This window comes from Quercus lobata, chromosome 9, assembly GCF_001633185.2.
Source record: "Quercus lobata isolate SW786 chromosome 9, ValleyOak3.0 Primary Assembly, whole genome shotgun sequence".
Taxonomy (NCBI): Eukaryota; Viridiplantae; Streptophyta; class Magnoliopsida; order Fagales; family Fagaceae; genus Quercus; species Quercus lobata.
The window spans coordinates 45,702,895-45,721,697 of record NC_044912.1 but is presented as its reverse complement, the minus strand read 5'-3'; the positions used below and the strand labels follow the sequence as shown (position 1 = coordinate 45,721,697).

The window sequence follows — 18,803 nt, the reverse complement described above, 5'->3', positions numbered from 1 at the left end:
TGTTGGATTGAATGTCAGTTTTGCAATTTATTTTTTTTGATGAGTTGGATCTCAGATTTGCATTGTCAGTCCTTGTGGTCTGTTATTGTTTCGATAAATTCATGTAGTTTGTGTGATTAATCATATGGTCCCCAGTTGTATACTTCTTGTATACTTGAGCGACTCTATTTTTTGAGGGCAATAAAAATTACATTACTTAACCAAAAAAAAAAAATTGTTCGGTGGGTCACAATACTGCCTAGTCATTTACAGTAGGTCTTGACTGGTTGAAGTTTCTTGTTGGCTTTCCTAGCAAGTTTGCTTGCTTCCAAGTTTACTTGGTCTCTGCTCTTTATACAGGACTGACATATTTTTGAAGGTATAGGATAAATTATCTGACAAATTGCTGTTGCTTGATGTCGGTTGCACTTTTTCTTGGGAGTGATCCAAAGAATCTTAGAACTGATGCCTAATCACACTATGGTAGGTTTTTGATCTCTCTCTTTACATTGTACCTGCTGTATGTTACTCCAGCCAACCTTAAAATTTTCCTTCTATTTGGATCTTGGTGGTATGGTACTGAACATGTACAGCACCCCCTTAGATTTGTTGTGAGAGCCTCTTTCTTAAGTGGCTTTGAATATAGCCTCCACTCCTGTCCTGTGAGTTGGTCATGAGGATGGTTTTTTGTTATTATTGGTTAATTCTTCAAACAGGCTGGCTTTTAGGCTTTAATTTCTTTTAACAATGTCTGATTTTGAATTTCCTTCTCTCCCATTCTAATAAAAATTGAAGGTGTTTGAGGCATTGGCAAGAATAAGAAAAATGAGATTAAGTGATGTTATGGCATAAGATACATGTCTAACCAAGTAAAGTGTCAATTGAAAGAAATTTTGAGTATTAAAGTAATTGAAGCTGTTGTAGGTGCTAAAGCAACATAATTTGCCTACTACCTCACAGATGAGCCCACCACATACAATCTTCAACTTTAAATTTTTTTAATGACGGGTGAGGTGAGGCCAATGGTTGTGAATTTTGGTTGAGACCCCAGCACTAAATGTGCTCACAACTCTTTATTAATGGGAGATAGTTTATACTGGGGTATATTCTTGAAACCATCAATGACATTGTTCACCAACATATACAATCTGTACATCCAGAAGAGATGGCATAGGTTCAAAACTATAAATAAACAAATAGAACTTCAAAGAGAAGCCTAAGCCCCTTGCCTATGTGAAGAAATGCCTTGTAAGATGATTAACTCTGGTATTGACAAAAATGGCCACATGGGAAAACTATAAAAATAAAATTACCAAACTCTCAATTCTAGAAAAATTAAAATTAAAAAAAAAAAAAATGGAGTAAATTCTCAGGGCTTCCTCAAAGCAGATGCTGCACCCATCACAACAGCCAAGACAATACCAAGACTGGCACCGAGGGAAGCACCCACAGCTGCAGCTGTTAAGGAGGATGCCTTGGCCTGAGCATCTCTACTTGCTTCTATAACCATTGCTTGTTCTCGTGCTAACTCCACCATAAGTCTATCTTTAGCAAGTTCCTTTAATTTGAAAAAAGAAAAACATTAAAATTAATATTGAAAAGAAAACCATATGAACAACAAACCACAACACATATTACAACATAGTTATTAATAGAACCAGAGAGCATCAAAGTAACCAGTAAAACGGTTTTTGGGATAATCAACTAAAGTAGAACCAACATATAAAAAAGATTGCAGTAAGTATATGACCTAACCAAGAACAAGAAGTTCCTCAATGACCTAGACTAGATTCATACATGGGTGATTAATGCAATCCAGCGATAATGAAATCATTCATGAAACTCTCCAATATTCTAAACACCCAATTTTTTTTAATCAACCCTTGTTGCAGAACCCCTCCACCACCGCCAAAAAAAAAAAAAAAAAAATTATTCAATGCCCGAATTCATTTTTGAATATTGTCAGCGAATTCAACACCCCTTGCTACTACATCGAAATTTTTGTGCCCATAGTCATAACTTAACACAAAACCATTAGTAAGAAGGGGTTCAAACATTACATTCTGTTAATACAAAATCAATTTAAATGCTTTTACCTGGAAAGAGTCTTCCTCTTGGCTTCGAAGCACACGGTGGATTAGCTGACAAAGAGAGGCAACACCCTCCACTGAAAGAACAATATCTTTCTACTGGAAAGGCCTCCAAACAAGATTGATCGGGGCAAAAAGAAGCTTAGCACCCATCCTCCCATCAGAATCTCCGCCAGTTGCACCGCAAGACAAAGAAGCACTTGCAACACCAGGCAATGGACAGGAATTGATTACTCCAGTTGAGCTTAAAGAAGCTTGGTATGCCTGCACCACAGCATCTATTGCTGCTTTTTGCTGATGTGCACTAACAGAAAATTCGTTTGTTATGGCAAGAACCCAAGGGATTCCTAGAGATTTGGCCTCATCCAACAGAAGAGAAAGGACTGGCTTCTGTTGTGACAAATCTGAGTGATTGTATCGAGGTATTTTATGTGACAGGTTATGCACAAGACCAATCAGATCTGTCTTCCGACTAAGATCACGAATTCCCATCCATAGTTCATCTCTGAAACTGAGGGCATACTCTGCCTAAACTCCATCTATCCTAATGTTAAAGGCCTTATCTCATCATAATCATTAACTATGAAGCATCTACATTGCTTCATGAGTTGGTAAATATAAACACTTCAACTAGGTCCTTTTCAATGTAAACAACTTAACAACCTCTGGTAGAAGAATGTCCACCTCCACCCATTCTTTATGGCAGGAGAAAGTATCCTGTGAACTACAGTTAATTGGCTCCCCACAAGTGAACTAATATCAAGCATGTCCAAGAAGGATAATCAGGGTCAAAATGCCTGGGCCACTACTTTTCTTTAATTCTAAGTTATACATGCAAGTGGATCTCAAACCCACAACCTTATCCTCCACCTTACTCTTACGAGAAACTTCCCTATTCAGATCCTGCAGTGAAAATAATTAAATAAATATATGAACACGGGGAGAGAAATTAAAGACAAAAAGTCAAGAAATATACTAATAATAACCATGAGAGAGAGGATAAACACATGAGAAATCCTTCTCGACCTAATCAGATCAATGATATAATTAGAAGCTGAGAGCATACTCTGCCTAAACTCCATCTATCCTAATGTTAAAGGCCTTATCTCATCATAATCATTAACTAGCATGAAGCATCTACATTGCTTCATGAGTTGGTAAATATAAACACTTCAACTAGGTCCTTTTCAATGTAAACAACTTAACAACCTCTGGTAGAAGAATGTCCACCTCCACCCATTCTTTATGGCAGGAGAAAGTATCCTGTGAACTACAGTTAATTGGCTCCCCACAAGTGAACTAATATCAAGCATGTCCAAGATGGATAATCAGGGTCAAAATGCCTGGGTCACTAGTTTTCTTTAATTGTAAGTTATACATGCAAGTGGATCTCAAACCCACAACCTTATCCTCCACCTTACTCTTACAAGCAGGAGGTGCCATTTGAACTAAAACTCATTGGCATGCTTGGGTCACATGGAACAGCTTGATCAGCTATAAGTGTAGTATGGTACAATTGGTAGAAATTACAGCAATTTTTTTTTTTTTTTTGATAGATAAGAAAAAATATTATTAATAAAGGACTTCTTTATGCAAACAACATAAAGCAGCCAAAAAATACAAAAGAAATCAGAAACTATATACAAGAAAGAAGCGAATCTACAAAACAACGGGTGAGATTCACTAGATGTGAGTCCCCAAACCCAAGACCAATCAAATACAGTGCCAATGTTAAAGTGTAATAGAGGAGAATAAAAATTTTCGTATAAACAAGTAACATCTTTTACAGTAAAAAAAAAAAAAAATGAATACCTGCAAATTTACCCCTGCTGAAACACAGTAGCATAAACCACCAGCAATCCCTTCTTGATCATCACTCTCAGGAAGCATATTCTCAACATAGGCATTAGTGTTTACTCTACTTTGACTAAGTATTGCCTTAAGAAGAGAAGTTTTACCAGCACCCTACATGGCCCATAAGTCATGTGTCACTATATAAAAAATAAAAAAAAAAAAAAAAAAAATCTTTTGTAAATCATATTTTTCATATATATTTAAACATCAGTACCTCAAGGCCAAGTAACCGGACCCTACGAGTTCTGACATGAACCTCCTTAGAGACAGTAGCAAAATCACTGGTGCAGAACACAAAAAAATCATTCAAACCTTCAGGGCGAATAATTTTTTCATCATGAAAGGAACCTGAAGTATTTTCATGATTGAGATGGGCAGCATCTGAATCAATAGAAGAAAACAAAGGCATCAATGGATCTGCCACTATCTGATGCTTTGGTGGTTGTCTCAATGGCGCTCCAACCAAAACTCGCATTTGTTGTAATTCTCGCTCCATTTCACAATTTGAAGAATAATTCGGAACTGAGGGGAATGATTCCACTCTAGTAGAACACCTGAATAGGATAAATACAAAATCATGATGTATCTCAAACCAAAAGACACCCATGGAGGTTCTGGGAAAAAAAGAACCTCCCACCCCCCTCTTTTTTTTTCATTCTCAAGCTCCGCCCACACATATGCATATGGACAGGTGGATAGTAGAGTTGTGTTACAGAAGAAAATATGCTATCAAAATTATGTTGGCCAAAAACAGAACAATTGAAAAGTAAAAACCATAAACACTGCACCAAGTGTCAGGACAACTTCAACAGCAAGACATGGAACTCAATTAGATACCATTTCATAAAACTCTAATGGCCGTACAAAATCCACTACTGTGAACCAGAATGCACCATTTGTTCAAAATGGGATGTTGATCATTCTCTCTAAAACATCACCAACAATCTCAAATGACTCATAGCTTCTGTAGTGTTACCATCTAAGAATACTCTCATTCACAAAAATACTCGGGTGTTAAAAATAAATAAATAAAAAAATCAAATCCTGTAGATAAAGTTGAAACAAAATAATAGCTGAACAATGCCATATGGTAATACTCTCCACCTATGGCTAACCTAGTTTCTCAATTTTCTTGGGCCTAGCAATTGGCAGTTGTGAGTAATACAAACTGATTGGGGTCAACCCCACAAAATCCTTTTCTCAACCAATCAAGGAGAGGCTGCTGGAGCAAATAAACACATATACTTGATAATAAACACAAAGCTAAACCAATCTGTGGGGAATATATATATATATATATAGTGGTTCCATTTTGTCTCGTGTGGCATATATGGCATGAATGAAACATGAGATGCTTTGAGGGCCAAGAGCTTAACATAATGAAGTTTTTGTTTTTGAAGTCATTATATGAGTGGCAGCCACTTGTATTGGAATTTAAAAGAGTTGGGACCTCTCAGGTCATTTCACAAACCTATAAGCAGTGGAGGGACAAAAAGGTAATCCTAGGAACTCAAACTTACTAGCAAGTCAATAATGTCACAAACAAATTATCAGAGACCCCTACAAGAATCAATAGACTACAAAAAAGCAATGAAAAAGAATGAAACAACTTATACAAGCCAGCAACATCTTATCCACAGAATTAGATGCATTTTGCATGCTCATTTTTAACATTCATGACTTGAAACTGGTTCTACATTTATTCAACAACTTTTACATGTAACACAATGCCAAAACCCTAAAAGGCTAGAACATAGTTACCCCCCCCCCCCCAATTTATGCTGTGGTTATACTTAATTCTTTTGTTGTCATTTCTCCTTCTCAACAATTTGTTTTCAACCCCTTAGATTCCCATTTATAAATTTGGAGTAGTTCAGTCAATGCTCTCATTCAAAGCTCTCAACTGCTGACTTAAATCTACAATGCATTTTTTTCTTGGGTTGATGCCACATTCCGGCCCTTAAGTTCCATCTTCCACGCCTGTTGCTGTGCTAACTTCTTGAAACACCATCCCTTTACTCTGACATCTACTCTTCTAGCATTGATGGATCACTTGTGTTGGTACAGTACTCATCCAGCTCTAGCTACTAACTAACCATTTACTTCCATAGATGCATTTCTAAGTGTCCACTTCCTCTGCCCTATTAACCTGAGAACTCTTTGTTAATTGCATTTCTGTAGTCTATTCTTTTTTTTTATCTTTTTTTTCCTTCTTTAATTTTTTTTTTTTTTTTAAAAATATTTGAATGGTAAGCTTACTTGCACTCGGTGGGCCTTGAATCCACTACCTCACCCTCCATCCCATTATTGTGGGAAAAGTAAGTGCCGTTTAAGCTAGAACTCATTCACTTTTCCAGTTTCCAATATTCATGATACTTCTTATTCCTTTTCTTCCCCAATACAGTGCATTTGGATTAGCTCTTTGCTAAAAGTTGGCAAAAGTACAAGTGTACCTAAAAAAAGTACAAATAATGTAATAAAAATATAGGGGAAATTACACTTTACCCCCCCCCCCTTCTCCCTCTAAACTATACCATCTAAACTACGAGAATGCACACTTTACCCCACTAAACTATACCCTTTTTTACACTTATCCTCCTAAATTACACTCTTTTTACAATTACCCCCCTAAACGATGAGAATACACACATCCCTAAATAATTACCAATGTGATGGGGTATAAAGTGTCACATGGGTAATAGTTTAGAGGGGTAAGTGTAAAAGGGGGTATGATTTAGGGGATAGAGTGTAATTTCCCCAAAAAATATAAAAAATAATTATAAATAAAATAAAAACCTAATCCAAACTCATAAGTCAAACTTGTTTGAAGAAAGCCATTTTCAAGAGTGACCTTCCATCTTGCTGCAGTTTACCCAGGTACTATATATAATTTCCAACCATCTTGCTAGAGGAATTACTTGCTCTTTGCAACCAAATCCCAAAAGGGACTGAGTCTATTTTATTTCTATAGCCACTAACCCGGAAGAGGTTTGTTCCAAGCTATCACATAACAAAAGCAAGACCATTAATATTTTAAACTACAAAAATCCATTTTCACAATTAAGGGACATGCTTCATATTGAGACCATATGGATATCTCAACCAATATGATGCTCTCCTGTCACTAGCATGGCTAATATAGTTAATAGAGTTTGTTGGGGAATTTTTTTGGGCTAAGGATGGGACAGGAGATCATTATCAAAAACTAACCCAAGGAGGCATAGTTAATGCAGACTCACAATGAAATATATCAGCGGACACCAAAGCATTCAGAGTACTGATATAATTTCAGCTTCTTTTCCATCTCTTGTGCAATGTTCGTTTGTTACAGCTTAATTCATAAAGGTAGGCAGCTTAATTTCTTAGTTACAGCTTTGTAAAGATTCACTTTTTCCTAAGAACAGTTTAGTCAATCAAACCCAGCTTATTTCTATCCGGCAAAAATAATCTATGATAAACGAATGAAAAACAAACAGACAAATAAACAAAGCATGAATTCATTATATATACCTGCCCAAAAAGCACATAAGAAGGTAAATAGGGCACTCCACGCCAGCTCTTGCTATCCCCACCTTTAATGTCACCTTGTTCTGCTAACTTTCCACTTGTTGATACCTCTGGTGGCGCTTTATCAGTGTCAGAAAATGGCTTAAGGGAAATGCCATCTGAACCCTCTTGGATTACAAGAGACTGTGGCCCAACTACTTCATCTTCATCTTCAACTAGTTGAGATCATATTATCATTGTTAGACTATCTTAAAGCAAAAATAATAATGTTGTGTCCTTAATATGGTGTATATATATTTAGTTTCTAAACCGTAAATTAACTAGAAAAGTAGCAGTTTTTTTTTTTTTTTGGTTTGCTGAATGAAAAGTAGTAGACATATAGACAAACAAAACCAGCAATATTGAATTATAGAAATACATAAAGTGGCATGGCTTGATAGAAATACAAAAGTGGCATGGTATGAATACATGAAGTGGCGTGAAACAATTGTGGCATGGTAGAAATAAAAAAGTAGTATACAAATAGACAAACAAAACTAGCAAAACCTAAGTGGTATGATAGACCAAAAAAATTTAATAGTACCAAACAAAGAAATTAAAAGACTAGCAGACAAAAAAATACTAGCAGACTACTTGTGAAATAGTAACACATAATCATCCATTGTCCGACATTCTTGGCTAATATTCTTAAAAATGTCTTTCATTGTTGCCCTTCCATCTAGTTCTTTTTTCACACAACGTCTTGCCAATTTATAGGCATTTGCAAGCTTCAACTTTTCTAGTTCTGTGGGAGCTGAAGGGCACAATCCAACACATCTTCATCAGCAAATGAATATTTCTTTTTTTGTTTTTTTTGAAAAATCAAATGACCAATTTGATTCCTTCTTCTTACATGATGAAACCATATCATCTAAATACTCGCCATGGATGAGTTCCAATATTAGAACTCCAAAACAATAGACATCAACTTTTGGAGTCAAAATCATTGTTCCAACACATTCTGCAAAGACAAAGACAACAATCCAACATTAGTTATAATCTAAGCCCTATGTTACTTCAAGATAATAAGAACTATATTACCAGGCGGAATGTATCCAGGTGGGCTTGCACATCGTGTCTCATATGGGGTATTAAAATCCACAAGCCTGGCTAGCCCGAAATCTGATATATGGGGCTCGTATTCATCATCCAACAGAATATTTTTGCTATTTATATCACGATAGATAAATTGCTTTTTGCAATTATGGTGCATATAAGATAGCGATGCTGTCACACCTTTGATAACTTTAAACCGGCTAGACCAATTTAGGCCTCTAGCAGTGTCTTCATTTCTCAACACATTTGCCAAGCTTCCCTTTTCAAAGTACTCATATATGAAAAATGAGACCCTTCTATGTATGCAATAACCATAAAGCTTTACAATGTTTCGATGACCCGTTTCCTCTAGTGCTTGTAGCTCCTTTAAACTTTCTTTTGTCATATCCTCTACCATCAGGCAAGGCATGGAGTTTCTTAATAGCTACATTGCCAATTGATTCCAACTGCACTTTGTATACACTCCCTTCTCCAATACCAATGCGAAATTTGTTATGAAAATCCTCCGTGACTTGAATTATTTCGTCAAACAATTTTTTTCCTTTAGCAGAAGATTGAATTGGGAGGTAGTCTTCATGAACTTCACCTTGTTGGTGAATCTCACATTCTTCTATTATTTGTTCACCTTGTGAGTATTTTTTTTCTTCCATAGATCAAGTAAATTACAATGAAAATGAATGGTACAACTCCAAAAGAACCAAAAATAAATGAAATGACATAAATTCTACTAGCCAAAACATGATGGTGTTTCTTGGAGGCATGGCTGCACTGTGTCATCCCTAATGCTTTGATTGCCACATAATCCTTTATTCCCCCCCAATGCTTCAATGGGAGCAAGTAGAAATGTTGCACTATTGGGAATAGGGCCTTGCAATTGATTGAATGAGACATCAGCATACATTAGCCACTTCATATCTTCAAAAGAAGAAGGAATTTCACCAGAGATATTGTTGTGAGAGATGTTCAGCATCACTAAGTTTTGCAAAATAACTACATTGCTTGGAATTTCCCCTTCAAGACAGTTGTGACTCAAATCTAGCTGACACAATCGTGCAAACTGTACTGGCTGATCAGGAATATTTTGATTGAACTTTTTGTAACTCAAGTTCAAGTAAATAAGTTGTGTGAAATTACCCAAACATCCCGATATTGGCTGGCTAAACATGTTGGCAGACAAGTCCAAAAAGAGAAGCTTTGTTAAAGCTCCTAATTCTTGTGGAATGATGCCAGAAAGTTGATTGCCATTCAATAGCAACTTGAAAAGGGATGTCAACTTCCCAAGTTGCCTAGGAATTTCCCCAACCAATCTATTCCAAGACAAGTCAAGTACACCTAATTGGGTTGAGTTTCCTATTATTGCCAGTATGGTGCCAGTGATGTTATACGCAATAAGGAGCATATTTAGCTTCGAACAACTTGCCCAATTGCTTGAGATTTCACCAAAAATATAATTATAGCTAAGATCAATAAAATTGAGCCATGGATAGGCACCAAAATCTTCAGACAGATTTTCGCTCAATTTATTTCCTTTCAATTGTAACCTCAACAAGGCAGAGAAATTTCGCAAGCTTTTGGGTATTTGACCACTGAATTGGTTGCAGTGAATTTTCGAAGTAATCCACCTTGGCAAATATTTTGAGGCAATGAACCAGTGAAGTAGTTCATATCGAGTATTAATGCAGTTAAATTCACCAAGTTTCCCAACTCAAGGAATGGTTCCAAACAGTTGATTATCACAAAGGAACAAAGTTTCCAAATTCTTCAACTTACCAATTGAAGCAGGCACTGGTCCAGTAAGTTTATTTTCATGTAGTTGTAATCGTTTCAAGGAATTTAAATTTCCTAGCTCCTTAGGAATACAGCCAGAAAGATTATTTGAATTGACATGGAAAAGTTTAAGTTGGCCAAGAGAACCTATGGAAGCTGGAATTGAACCGCAAAGACTATTGTTTTCAAGACTTAAGCTAATCAAAGATTTCATATTGCTAACTTCATGTGGAATTGGGTCTAAAGTAAATTGCAAAATAAATGTACTAATGTACATTTTGTAAGGTTCCCAAAGGTGGAAGGAAATGGACTTGTTAGGCACATAATGTATTGGTTGGACCACGATGGCACATAACACCCAACCAGTTGCATGGGCTGCCATTATTTGGAGCAAATGTCCAAGAAGAGAGTACTTGTTGGCTTCGAGCATCGAGTGATGATTTCCATTCTATCAAACCATTGGCTTGAGAAGTAGAGTCTGCAGCCAAAACTGTGAACATGAACGATAATGCTACCCAAAAAACCGAAAATGACATTGGCACTATGCTTGAACGAGGAAACGCTTGTCAAGTAGATCAGGATTATACACACTACTGAACCCAACCTCACGCAAGTAATGAGAGTTCGGGAATTATGATCAGAGAGCAACTTGGAAGTATAACACAATATCAATGGCACTTGCAAATGTGATAGGCTCATGAGTAGGATCCATTATATATTGTATTTGGAAATTGGAATATTAAAGACATGGTTGGAAAGCATAAAATCAAACCAAAAACAAGCAATTATTAAGTAGGACTAGGACCATGCACATAAAAAGCAAAAAGTTCCTGACTTCTCTGCTTGTAGCTTTTTCCAAAGAGTAAATCTAACACTACACTAATTTCTACAATTTTGACATAAATTTGTCATGTAATGGCTCATTAGTGATGGAATCATAGACTTACATGGACCCACCATTTTTAGTGATGGAATCATAGACTTACATGGACCCACCATTTTATTTCCACCCTTAGAACTTGCCAAATGACAAAATTGTGGTAAAGTTCTAAATATTAGTGTGGTGCTAGACTTACTTTGTTCCAAAGGTAAGATGATATTAATAAAGTTGGGAACTTTTGTATTTTTGTACCCTCCCAGTCCAGTCCATGAGGACATATTTTGACTGAGCCTGCTGGATATTGTCTACAAATTTTTCCCCTTGATAACATTTGAACCCATGTGAAGCAACGGAAGCCTCAAACTTAACAAATTGCAAAGCCTTAGCATTGTCTTCTGTAATTATATGTAGTACTAAGCAATAATCCTTGCAATGCGCGAGATACTTCATTAGCAAAATATTAATTTCATTTGTTTGAATTTGGTAGGAGTTTTAAATGTCTCTATTTAGTTTCTTTTTTCTTTTTTTTTGTAATTGGAATACAAATAGCATAAACAATTACTATTTCAAATAGATCTATTCCATGATATATCACTTCAAAGATTGACCTCTAAAGATGAATTTGAATTTGGTTGTCCAAAGGAAAAACAGCTTGAATTTGGTTGCTAAGCCTTATACTCCTTCACTCAGTGACTAAATACAATAGAAGATCTCAGAATAATGGAAATTCCAAACATCAATATCATATCTATAACAATAACACCCACATCTTCTTCTCAGCCCTTTTTACACATCACAATACCTTTTTTTCTCAACCAGCCGTACAAAATAATGTAGCTATCATTCTTGCACTGCTGCTCATGCTGCTGCTGTTGTTTTTCGTTACTGCTGCTGTTCTTCACGCTATCGCTGCTGTTCGGTGACTTTTTTTATTAACTGCCTCATCGATTCATTATGGATGATTATGTGCCTAATAGGTCCAATCCCTTCCACCTTTGGGAACCTTACAAAATGTACATTAGTACATTTATTTTGCAATTTACTTTAGGCCCAATTCCACATGAAGTTAGCAACATGAAATCTTTGATTAGCTTAAGTCTTGAAAACAATAGTCTTTGCGGTTCAATTCCAGCTTCCATAGGTTCACTTGGCCAACTTAAACTTTTTCATGTCAATACAAATAATCTTTCTGGCTGTATTCTTGAGGAGCTAGGAAATTTAAATTCCTTGAAACAATTACAACTACATGAAAATAAACTTACTGGATCAGTGCCTACTTCAATTGGTAAGTTGAAGAATTTGGAAACTTTGTTCCTTCGTGATAATCAACTGTTTGGAACCATTCCTCGAGTTGGGAAACTTGGTGAATTTAACTGCATTGATACTCGATATGAACTACTTCACTGGTTCATTGCCTCAAAATATCTGCCAAGGTGGATTACTTCGAAAGTTCACTGCAACCAATTCAATGGTCAAATACCCAAAAGCTTGCGAAATTTCTTTGCCTTGTTGAGGTTACAATTGAAAGGAAATAAATTGAGCAAAAATCTGTCTGAAGATTTTGGTGCCTATCCATGGCTCAATTTTATTGATCTTAGCCATAATAATTTTTTTGGTGAAATCTCAAGCAACTGGGCAAGTTGCCCGAAGCTAAATATGCTCCTTATTGCGTATAACATCACCGGCACCATACTGGCAATAATAGGAAACTCAACCCAATTAGGTGTACTTAACTTGTCTTGGAATAGATTGGTTGGGGAAATTCCTAGGCAACTTGGGAAATTGACATCCCTTTTCAAGTTGCTATTGAATGGCAATCAACTTTCCGGCATCATTCCACAAGAATAAGGAGCTTTAACCAAGCTTCTCTTTTTGGACTTGTTTGCCAACATGTTTAGCCAACCAATATCGGGATGTTTGGGTAATTTCACACAACTTATTTACTTGAACTTGAGTTACAATAAGTTCAATCAAAATATTCCTGATCAGCCAGTACAGTTTGCACGATTGTGTCAGCTAGATTTGAGTCACAACTGTCTTGAAGGGGAAATTCCAAGCAATGTAGTTATTTTGCAAAACTTAGTGATGCTGAACATCTCTCACAACAATATCTCTGGTGAAATTCCTTCTTCTTTTGAAGATATGAAGTGGCTAATGTATGCTGATGTCTCATTCAATCAATTGCAAGGCCCTATTCCCAACAGTGCAACATTTCTACTTGCTCCCATTGAAGCATTGGGGGGGAATAAAGGATTATGTGGCAATCAAATAGGGATGACACAGGGCAGCCATGCCTCCAAGAAACACCATCATGTTTTGGCTAGTAGAATTTATGTCATTTCATTTATTTTTGGTTCTTTTGGAGTTGTACCATTCATTTTCATTGTAATTTACTTGATCTATGGAAGAAAAAAAATACTCACAAGGTGAACAAATAATAGAAGAATGTGAGATTCACCAACAAGGTGAAGTTCATGAAGACTACCTCCCAATTCAATCTTCTGCTAAAGGAAAAAAATTGTTTGACGAAATAATTCAAGTCACGGAGGATTTTCATAACAAATTTCGCATTGGTATTGGAGGAGAAGGGAGTGTATACAAAGTGCAGTTGGAATCAATTGGCAATGTAGCTATTAAGAAACTCCATGCCTTGCCTGATGGTAGAGGATATGACAAAAGAAAGTTTAAAGAAGCTACAAGCACTAGAGGAAACGGGACATCGAAACATTGTAAAGCTTTATGGTTATTGCATACATAGAAGGGTCTCATTTTTCATATATGAGTACTTTGAAAAGGGAAGCTTGGCAAATGTGTTGAGAAATGAAGACACTGCTAGAGGCCTAAATTGGTCTAGCCGGTTTAAAGTTATCAAAGGTGTGACAGCATCGCTATCTTATATGCACCATAATTGCAAAAAGCAATTTATCTATCGTGATATAAATAGCAAAAATATTCTGTTGGATGATGAATACGAGCCCCATATATCAGATTTCGGGCTAGCCAAGCTTGTGGATTTTAATACCCCATATGAGACACGATGTGCAAGCCCACCTGGATACATTCCGCCTGGTAATATAGTTCTTATTATCTTGAAGTAACATAGGGCTTAGATTATAACTAATGTTGGATTGTTGTCTTTGTCTTTGCAGAATGTGTTGGAACAATGATTTTGACTCCAAAAGTTGATGTCTATTGTTTTGGAGTTCTAATATTGGAACTCATCCATGGCGAGTATTTAGATGATATGGTTTCATCATGTCAGAAGAAGGAATCAAATTGGTCATTTGATTTTTCAAAAAAAACAAAAAAAGAAATATTCATTTGCTGATGAAGATGTGTTGGACTACGTGCTTCAACTCCCACATAACTAGAAAAGTTGAAGCTCGCAAATGCCTATAAATTGGCAAGACGCTGTGTAAAAAAAGAACCAGATGGAAGGCCAACAATGAAAGACGTTTTTAAGAATATTAACCAAGAATACAACCTAGAAAGCACAGACGCGACTGGGAGGGTGCCACACCCGAGTCCGATGCAACCCGACGCGGGACGCAGCGTCCGACGTGGTTGCCCGCACGTCGGTGCCGCGTCTAAGTTTTGTTTTTTTTTTTTTTTTCTCAGATTCGCGCCGACTCAACTCGATTTGCGCCGAACCAACTGATTCGGCCAGAATCGAGCCGTATCAGCCATATCAGGTCGTATCAGCCGGCGACTGATATGGCCAAAACAGGTTGGAAACGGCCGAAACAGGCCGATATCGGCCTTGAAACTCACCAAAACAGCTGAAATTCTGACCTCAAACGCATGGTAACATGTTTCTTGCCTTCTTCTTTCTTTGTTTTGTGAATCAAGGCATGGTAATGTGTTTTTTAAGAATATTTTAATAGTAAAAATATATAAATAAAAATATTTTTAATAATTTTTTAATCGCCGAGTCCCGCAGCACCGCACCTTACTTTTTCAAAAATTGTTGAGTCCCGCACCCGCACCCACACCCGAGTCCCGAAACGCACTCGTGCTTCATAGAATACAACTCTAGTAGGACATTGTCGGACAATGGATGATTGTGTTACTATTTCACAAGTAGTCTGCTAGTCTTTTAATTTCTTTGTTGGCTACTATTAAATTTTTTTGGTCTATCATACCACTTAGGTTTTGCTAGTTTTGTTTGTCTATTTGTATACTACTTTTGTACTTCTACCATGCCACAATTGTTTCACGCCACTTCATGTATTCATACCATGCCACTTTTGTATTTCTATCAAGCCATGCCACTTTATGTATTTCTATAATTCAATATTGCTGGCTTTGTTTGTCTATATGTCTACTACTTTTCATTCAGCAAACCAAAAAAAAAAACTGCTACTTTTCTAGTTAATTTACGGTTTAGAAACTGAGCACAACATTATTTTTTTTGCTTTAAGATAGTCTAACAATGATAATATGATCTCAATTATTTGTAATTGGATTTTTTATTACAAATATTAATATCTCCACCATAAAAAGATTAACCTAAGCAATTGATTTCATAATAGGAATGAAAGGCCTGGAAATATTATGTATTACAAGAATTAATAAAAGTTTTCCACTTTTTGAATAACATGATAGTAATGTACGTACGGTGTACCTGCTTGCTGCAAGCAGTGGTGGTGCCACGTTATGCTCAGGGTGTGGTGTTCCCGGCAACACCTGACCTGAAAATATATATATAATAATTAAAAATATATATTATTTGTTTACCCTTAAAAAAAAATTAGGAACACCCTCAAATTTTTAAAAAAATAAATAAATTTATTGTTCTACTTTCAGGCAAAAAAAAAAAAAAAACCCCCAAAAAAAATTTGTAACAGAGCAAAACAACGGACGGCTAGCCCAACATCAAGCCCAACAGATTACAGAGGAAGCAAACCTACGGAAAAAAAAAAAAAAAAAAAAACCGAGCAAATCACTGAATCAGAAACCTCAAATCACTAAACCATAAAAGCTAAAGCAAACCTAAAAACAGAGCAACGCCTCCCTCGCTCCAGTCGCAGTCCAGAGCACATCGTCGTCATCGGAGATCGCTCGTCAGTGACGGTCACTGCCTCAGCCTCAACCTTCAGGCCTCCCTGCTCCGGTGCTCCCTCAAGGTTTTTCTCTCTGACTCTCTCTCTTTACCTGAAATCACTGAGCTGAAATGAAATGGAATGAATGAGATCTCTCTTTATTGATTTATTCTTTTAAGACTAACTGTGATTAACTGAAGCTGTAGCTTTATTAATGTTTTGTCCGTTTTTTAACTTTTTGAATTTGACTTTATCTTGTAGTGGTTGGTGTGTGTCGGTGAGATATTAATGGTCTTTCAATGTAATGTATATTGTGATCGGGTCCGGAATACTTTATTTGTTGTTTTTTGCTTTTTTACAGGACAGCAATGATTTTATGGGAACAAGGAAAAGTATCTGACAAATTATATTTTTCTAAAAAGACATAACTACCCTTCACTCTTTTCTCCTAGCCCTCCTCCTCCTCGAAAGTTGAAACGCAAGCTACACACCTGAAACAAGCTAACCAAAAACAACACTCTTACCACCAAACAACTTCTTACAAAAGTCTCATTAAAAAAAAATCCTCTTAACAAAAATTACAGTTCATACAAATTTCAGATGTTACTAAACAAAACCAGAACATATAATCAATAAATAAAAAATTATGACTTAAATATTTTTTAAAAAGAAATCGATATGGGTTTTAAATACTTGTGAATCTCAGCGCCGGAACTGTTCAAAGCTGAAAAACTATTTGTTGCCGACGACAGGAGGTGCCTTGAAATGGGTGCGTCAGCTAGGCGTGGTTCATGATCGGGTGTTCCTTGAAGCCATCCCCATTTCGTGCTTGAGTTCTCTTTGATTTCAATGGTCTTTGTCTGTTGAGGGAATGAAAGAAAGAAAGAAAAAAGACAGAGCAAGAGATGGGATCTGAGAGAAAATGAAGGAAAGAAAGAAAAAAAAGTGTAGTGAAACTGAAAGTGAAAGAAACATTTACCACTGAAGACCAAGACTTTCCTCCCTTATTGCGGTGTAGCAGTTGAAAGGAGGAGAAAATTTCTGAAACAAGTTCTGCCTTGGCTGAAACAAGTTCCCTTACACAACAATCCCTTTCTGAAATAATGTTGTCCTCATGACCTCATGTGGATACGTGGTAAGAAAAGAGCCACACAACATTTTTTTTTTTTTTTTTTCCGTAAGGGCTTACACAGTATACAGTGAATAACTTTTTTGAATCTTGGCTGCTTGCCCCAAACAATTATTTAAGTTTAAGGATTAAATAATATTACAAATGCAACTTTTTATAAGTATTTGTGAAATTATTTAAGTATTTATATCATAATTAATTATTTTAACTATAATGAAATTTATTCTGAAATTTATTATAAGTATTTGTGAAAAATTAAATTTATTGTGAAATTTATTATAAGTATCAATTGTTTCTATTATTCACGTCATTTTTAGTCTATCACGTGACATTATTTTATTAGACAAACTAAACACGTGTAACATTATTTTGTGACACTTAGTGGAAAAGTATAAATGAAGAGGCTACTGATGTAAACAATATACATCTTCAAGATGTAAAATCAAAATTTTAAAACTCTACAAAAAATAAAGATCACATCAATAAAATATTTAAATTTCAAGTTTTTATTGAATGTGAATTTTTACAAATACACATTCACACTACATTTTCTTCTTATAACCTCTATGCTTGTAACATTTCAAGATGATATGAGGTCAATAAGTATCAAGACAATAAAATCTTGTTTCTTGCAACAATAACCAATTCCTTTTGAGTCCACAATTTCTATTTGTATATGTGATGGCACGAGTTTGAGTCATTGCATTTTTTTTCCTGGTCCTGTATCACTAGCCTTATCATAGTAAGTATGTGAGAGGCCCCACCCTCAGTCCACCAATTTTTTGTTTGGACAAACCCGCATGTAGGAGTGTTCGCGGTGCGATGTGGTGCGGTTTTGGACCATTTTTAGTACCGCACTTTGCAGTGTGGTTTAGCTAAAATTATAATCACACTACACCTTGTTTTTACGGTCACATGTGCGGTACGGTTCAGAGTTTAGCTAAAACCATAACCGCACCTCACTTTATTTTTACAATCACATGTGCGATACTATGTATAAGATGCGGTTTGAAGTCTATATATTTTTCAAATTTTGGGCTTTTCTTACTTAGCCCAAAACTAATTTTTCCCTTTTTTTGGGCCACGTTTTAAATTATTGAGCTAGTTTTTCTTTATTTTGGGTTAGCTTTTCTAGTCAACACTTGCTAGGATTATTAAACAATTTTTTTTTTTTTTGTGAAAATCAGGGTTATTAAACTATTAATAATATATTTAATATTAAAAATAAATAAATAAATATATTAATATATAAAGAGGGTGCAGTGCGGTGCAGTTTGTGCTGTTTTCTTATAATAAAACCGCAAACTGCACTGTACCATGCGGTGTGGTGCGGTGCGGTTATACCATTTTGCGAGCAATTTTGGTGCGGTTTATGTGGTTTGGTGAACACCCCTATCCGCGTGAATTGGTGAGGTTGTGTTGGTGCCCCGTTATATTTCCCCATAGATTTAAGGTCTTAC

At 36.0% G+C, this 18,803-nt stretch overlaps 1 protein-coding gene and 1 long non-coding RNA gene across 7 annotated transcripts; both read right to left on the bottom strand.

Annotated features, from left to right (window-relative positions):
- Nucleotides 1-1,073: 1,073 nt before the first annotated feature.
- LOC115959761 lies at nt 1,074-4,469 on the bottom strand. Of its 2 annotated transcripts, none has more exons than XM_031078305.1 (4): nt 4,138-4,469; nt 3,882-4,034; nt 2,076-2,972; nt 1,074-1,537 (listed from the first exon to the last, which is right to left on the bottom strand). In XM_031078305.1, exons 1-3 carry the CDS (start codon nt 4,417-4,419, stop codon nt 2,829-2,831), a joined length of 579 nt encoding a protein of 192 aa, XP_030934165.1. In that variant the 5' UTR covers nt 4,420-4,469; the 3' UTR covers nt 1,074-1,537; nt 2,076-2,828. The 2 variants fall into 2 exon arrangements, with proteins under 2 accessions (XP_030934165.1, XP_030934166.1); XM_031078306.1 differs by having other exon boundaries at nt 3,894-4,034.
- Nucleotides 4,470-7,539: 3,070 nt separating this feature from the next.
- On the bottom strand, nt 7,540-17,306 carry LOC115959763. 5 transcript variants are annotated; one of them, XR_004084987.1, is made up of 6 exons: nt 17,194-17,306; nt 16,908-17,074; nt 16,647-16,715; nt 16,165-16,340; nt 15,797-15,863; nt 7,540-7,645 (listed from the first exon to the last, which is right to left on the bottom strand). It is a non-coding gene; the product is annotated as an uncharacterized LOC115959763 (long non-coding RNA). The 5 variants fall into 5 exon arrangements; XR_004084989.1 differs by having other exon boundaries at nt 16,165-16,335; XR_004084990.1 differs by having other exon boundaries at nt 15,790-15,863; nt 16,647-17,074.
- Nucleotides 17,307-18,803: the final 1,497 nt, after the last annotated feature.

Excerpts from the sequence above, each read along its gene's own strand:
- LOC115959761 (XM_031078305.1), bottom strand. The coding sequence starts at position 4,419 with ATGGAGCGAGAATTACAACAAATGCGAGTTTTGGTTGGAGCGCCATTG. Across the intron at positions 4,035-4,137 it reads TCCGGTTACTTGGCCTTGAG|GGTGCTGGTAAAACTTCTCT; the intron begins GTACTGATGTTT and ends TGGGCCATGTAG. Across the intron at positions 2,973-3,881 it reads CAGCAGGGGTAAATTTGCAG|GATCTGAATAGGGAAGTTTC; the intron begins GTATTCATTTTT and ends TTTTCACTGCAG.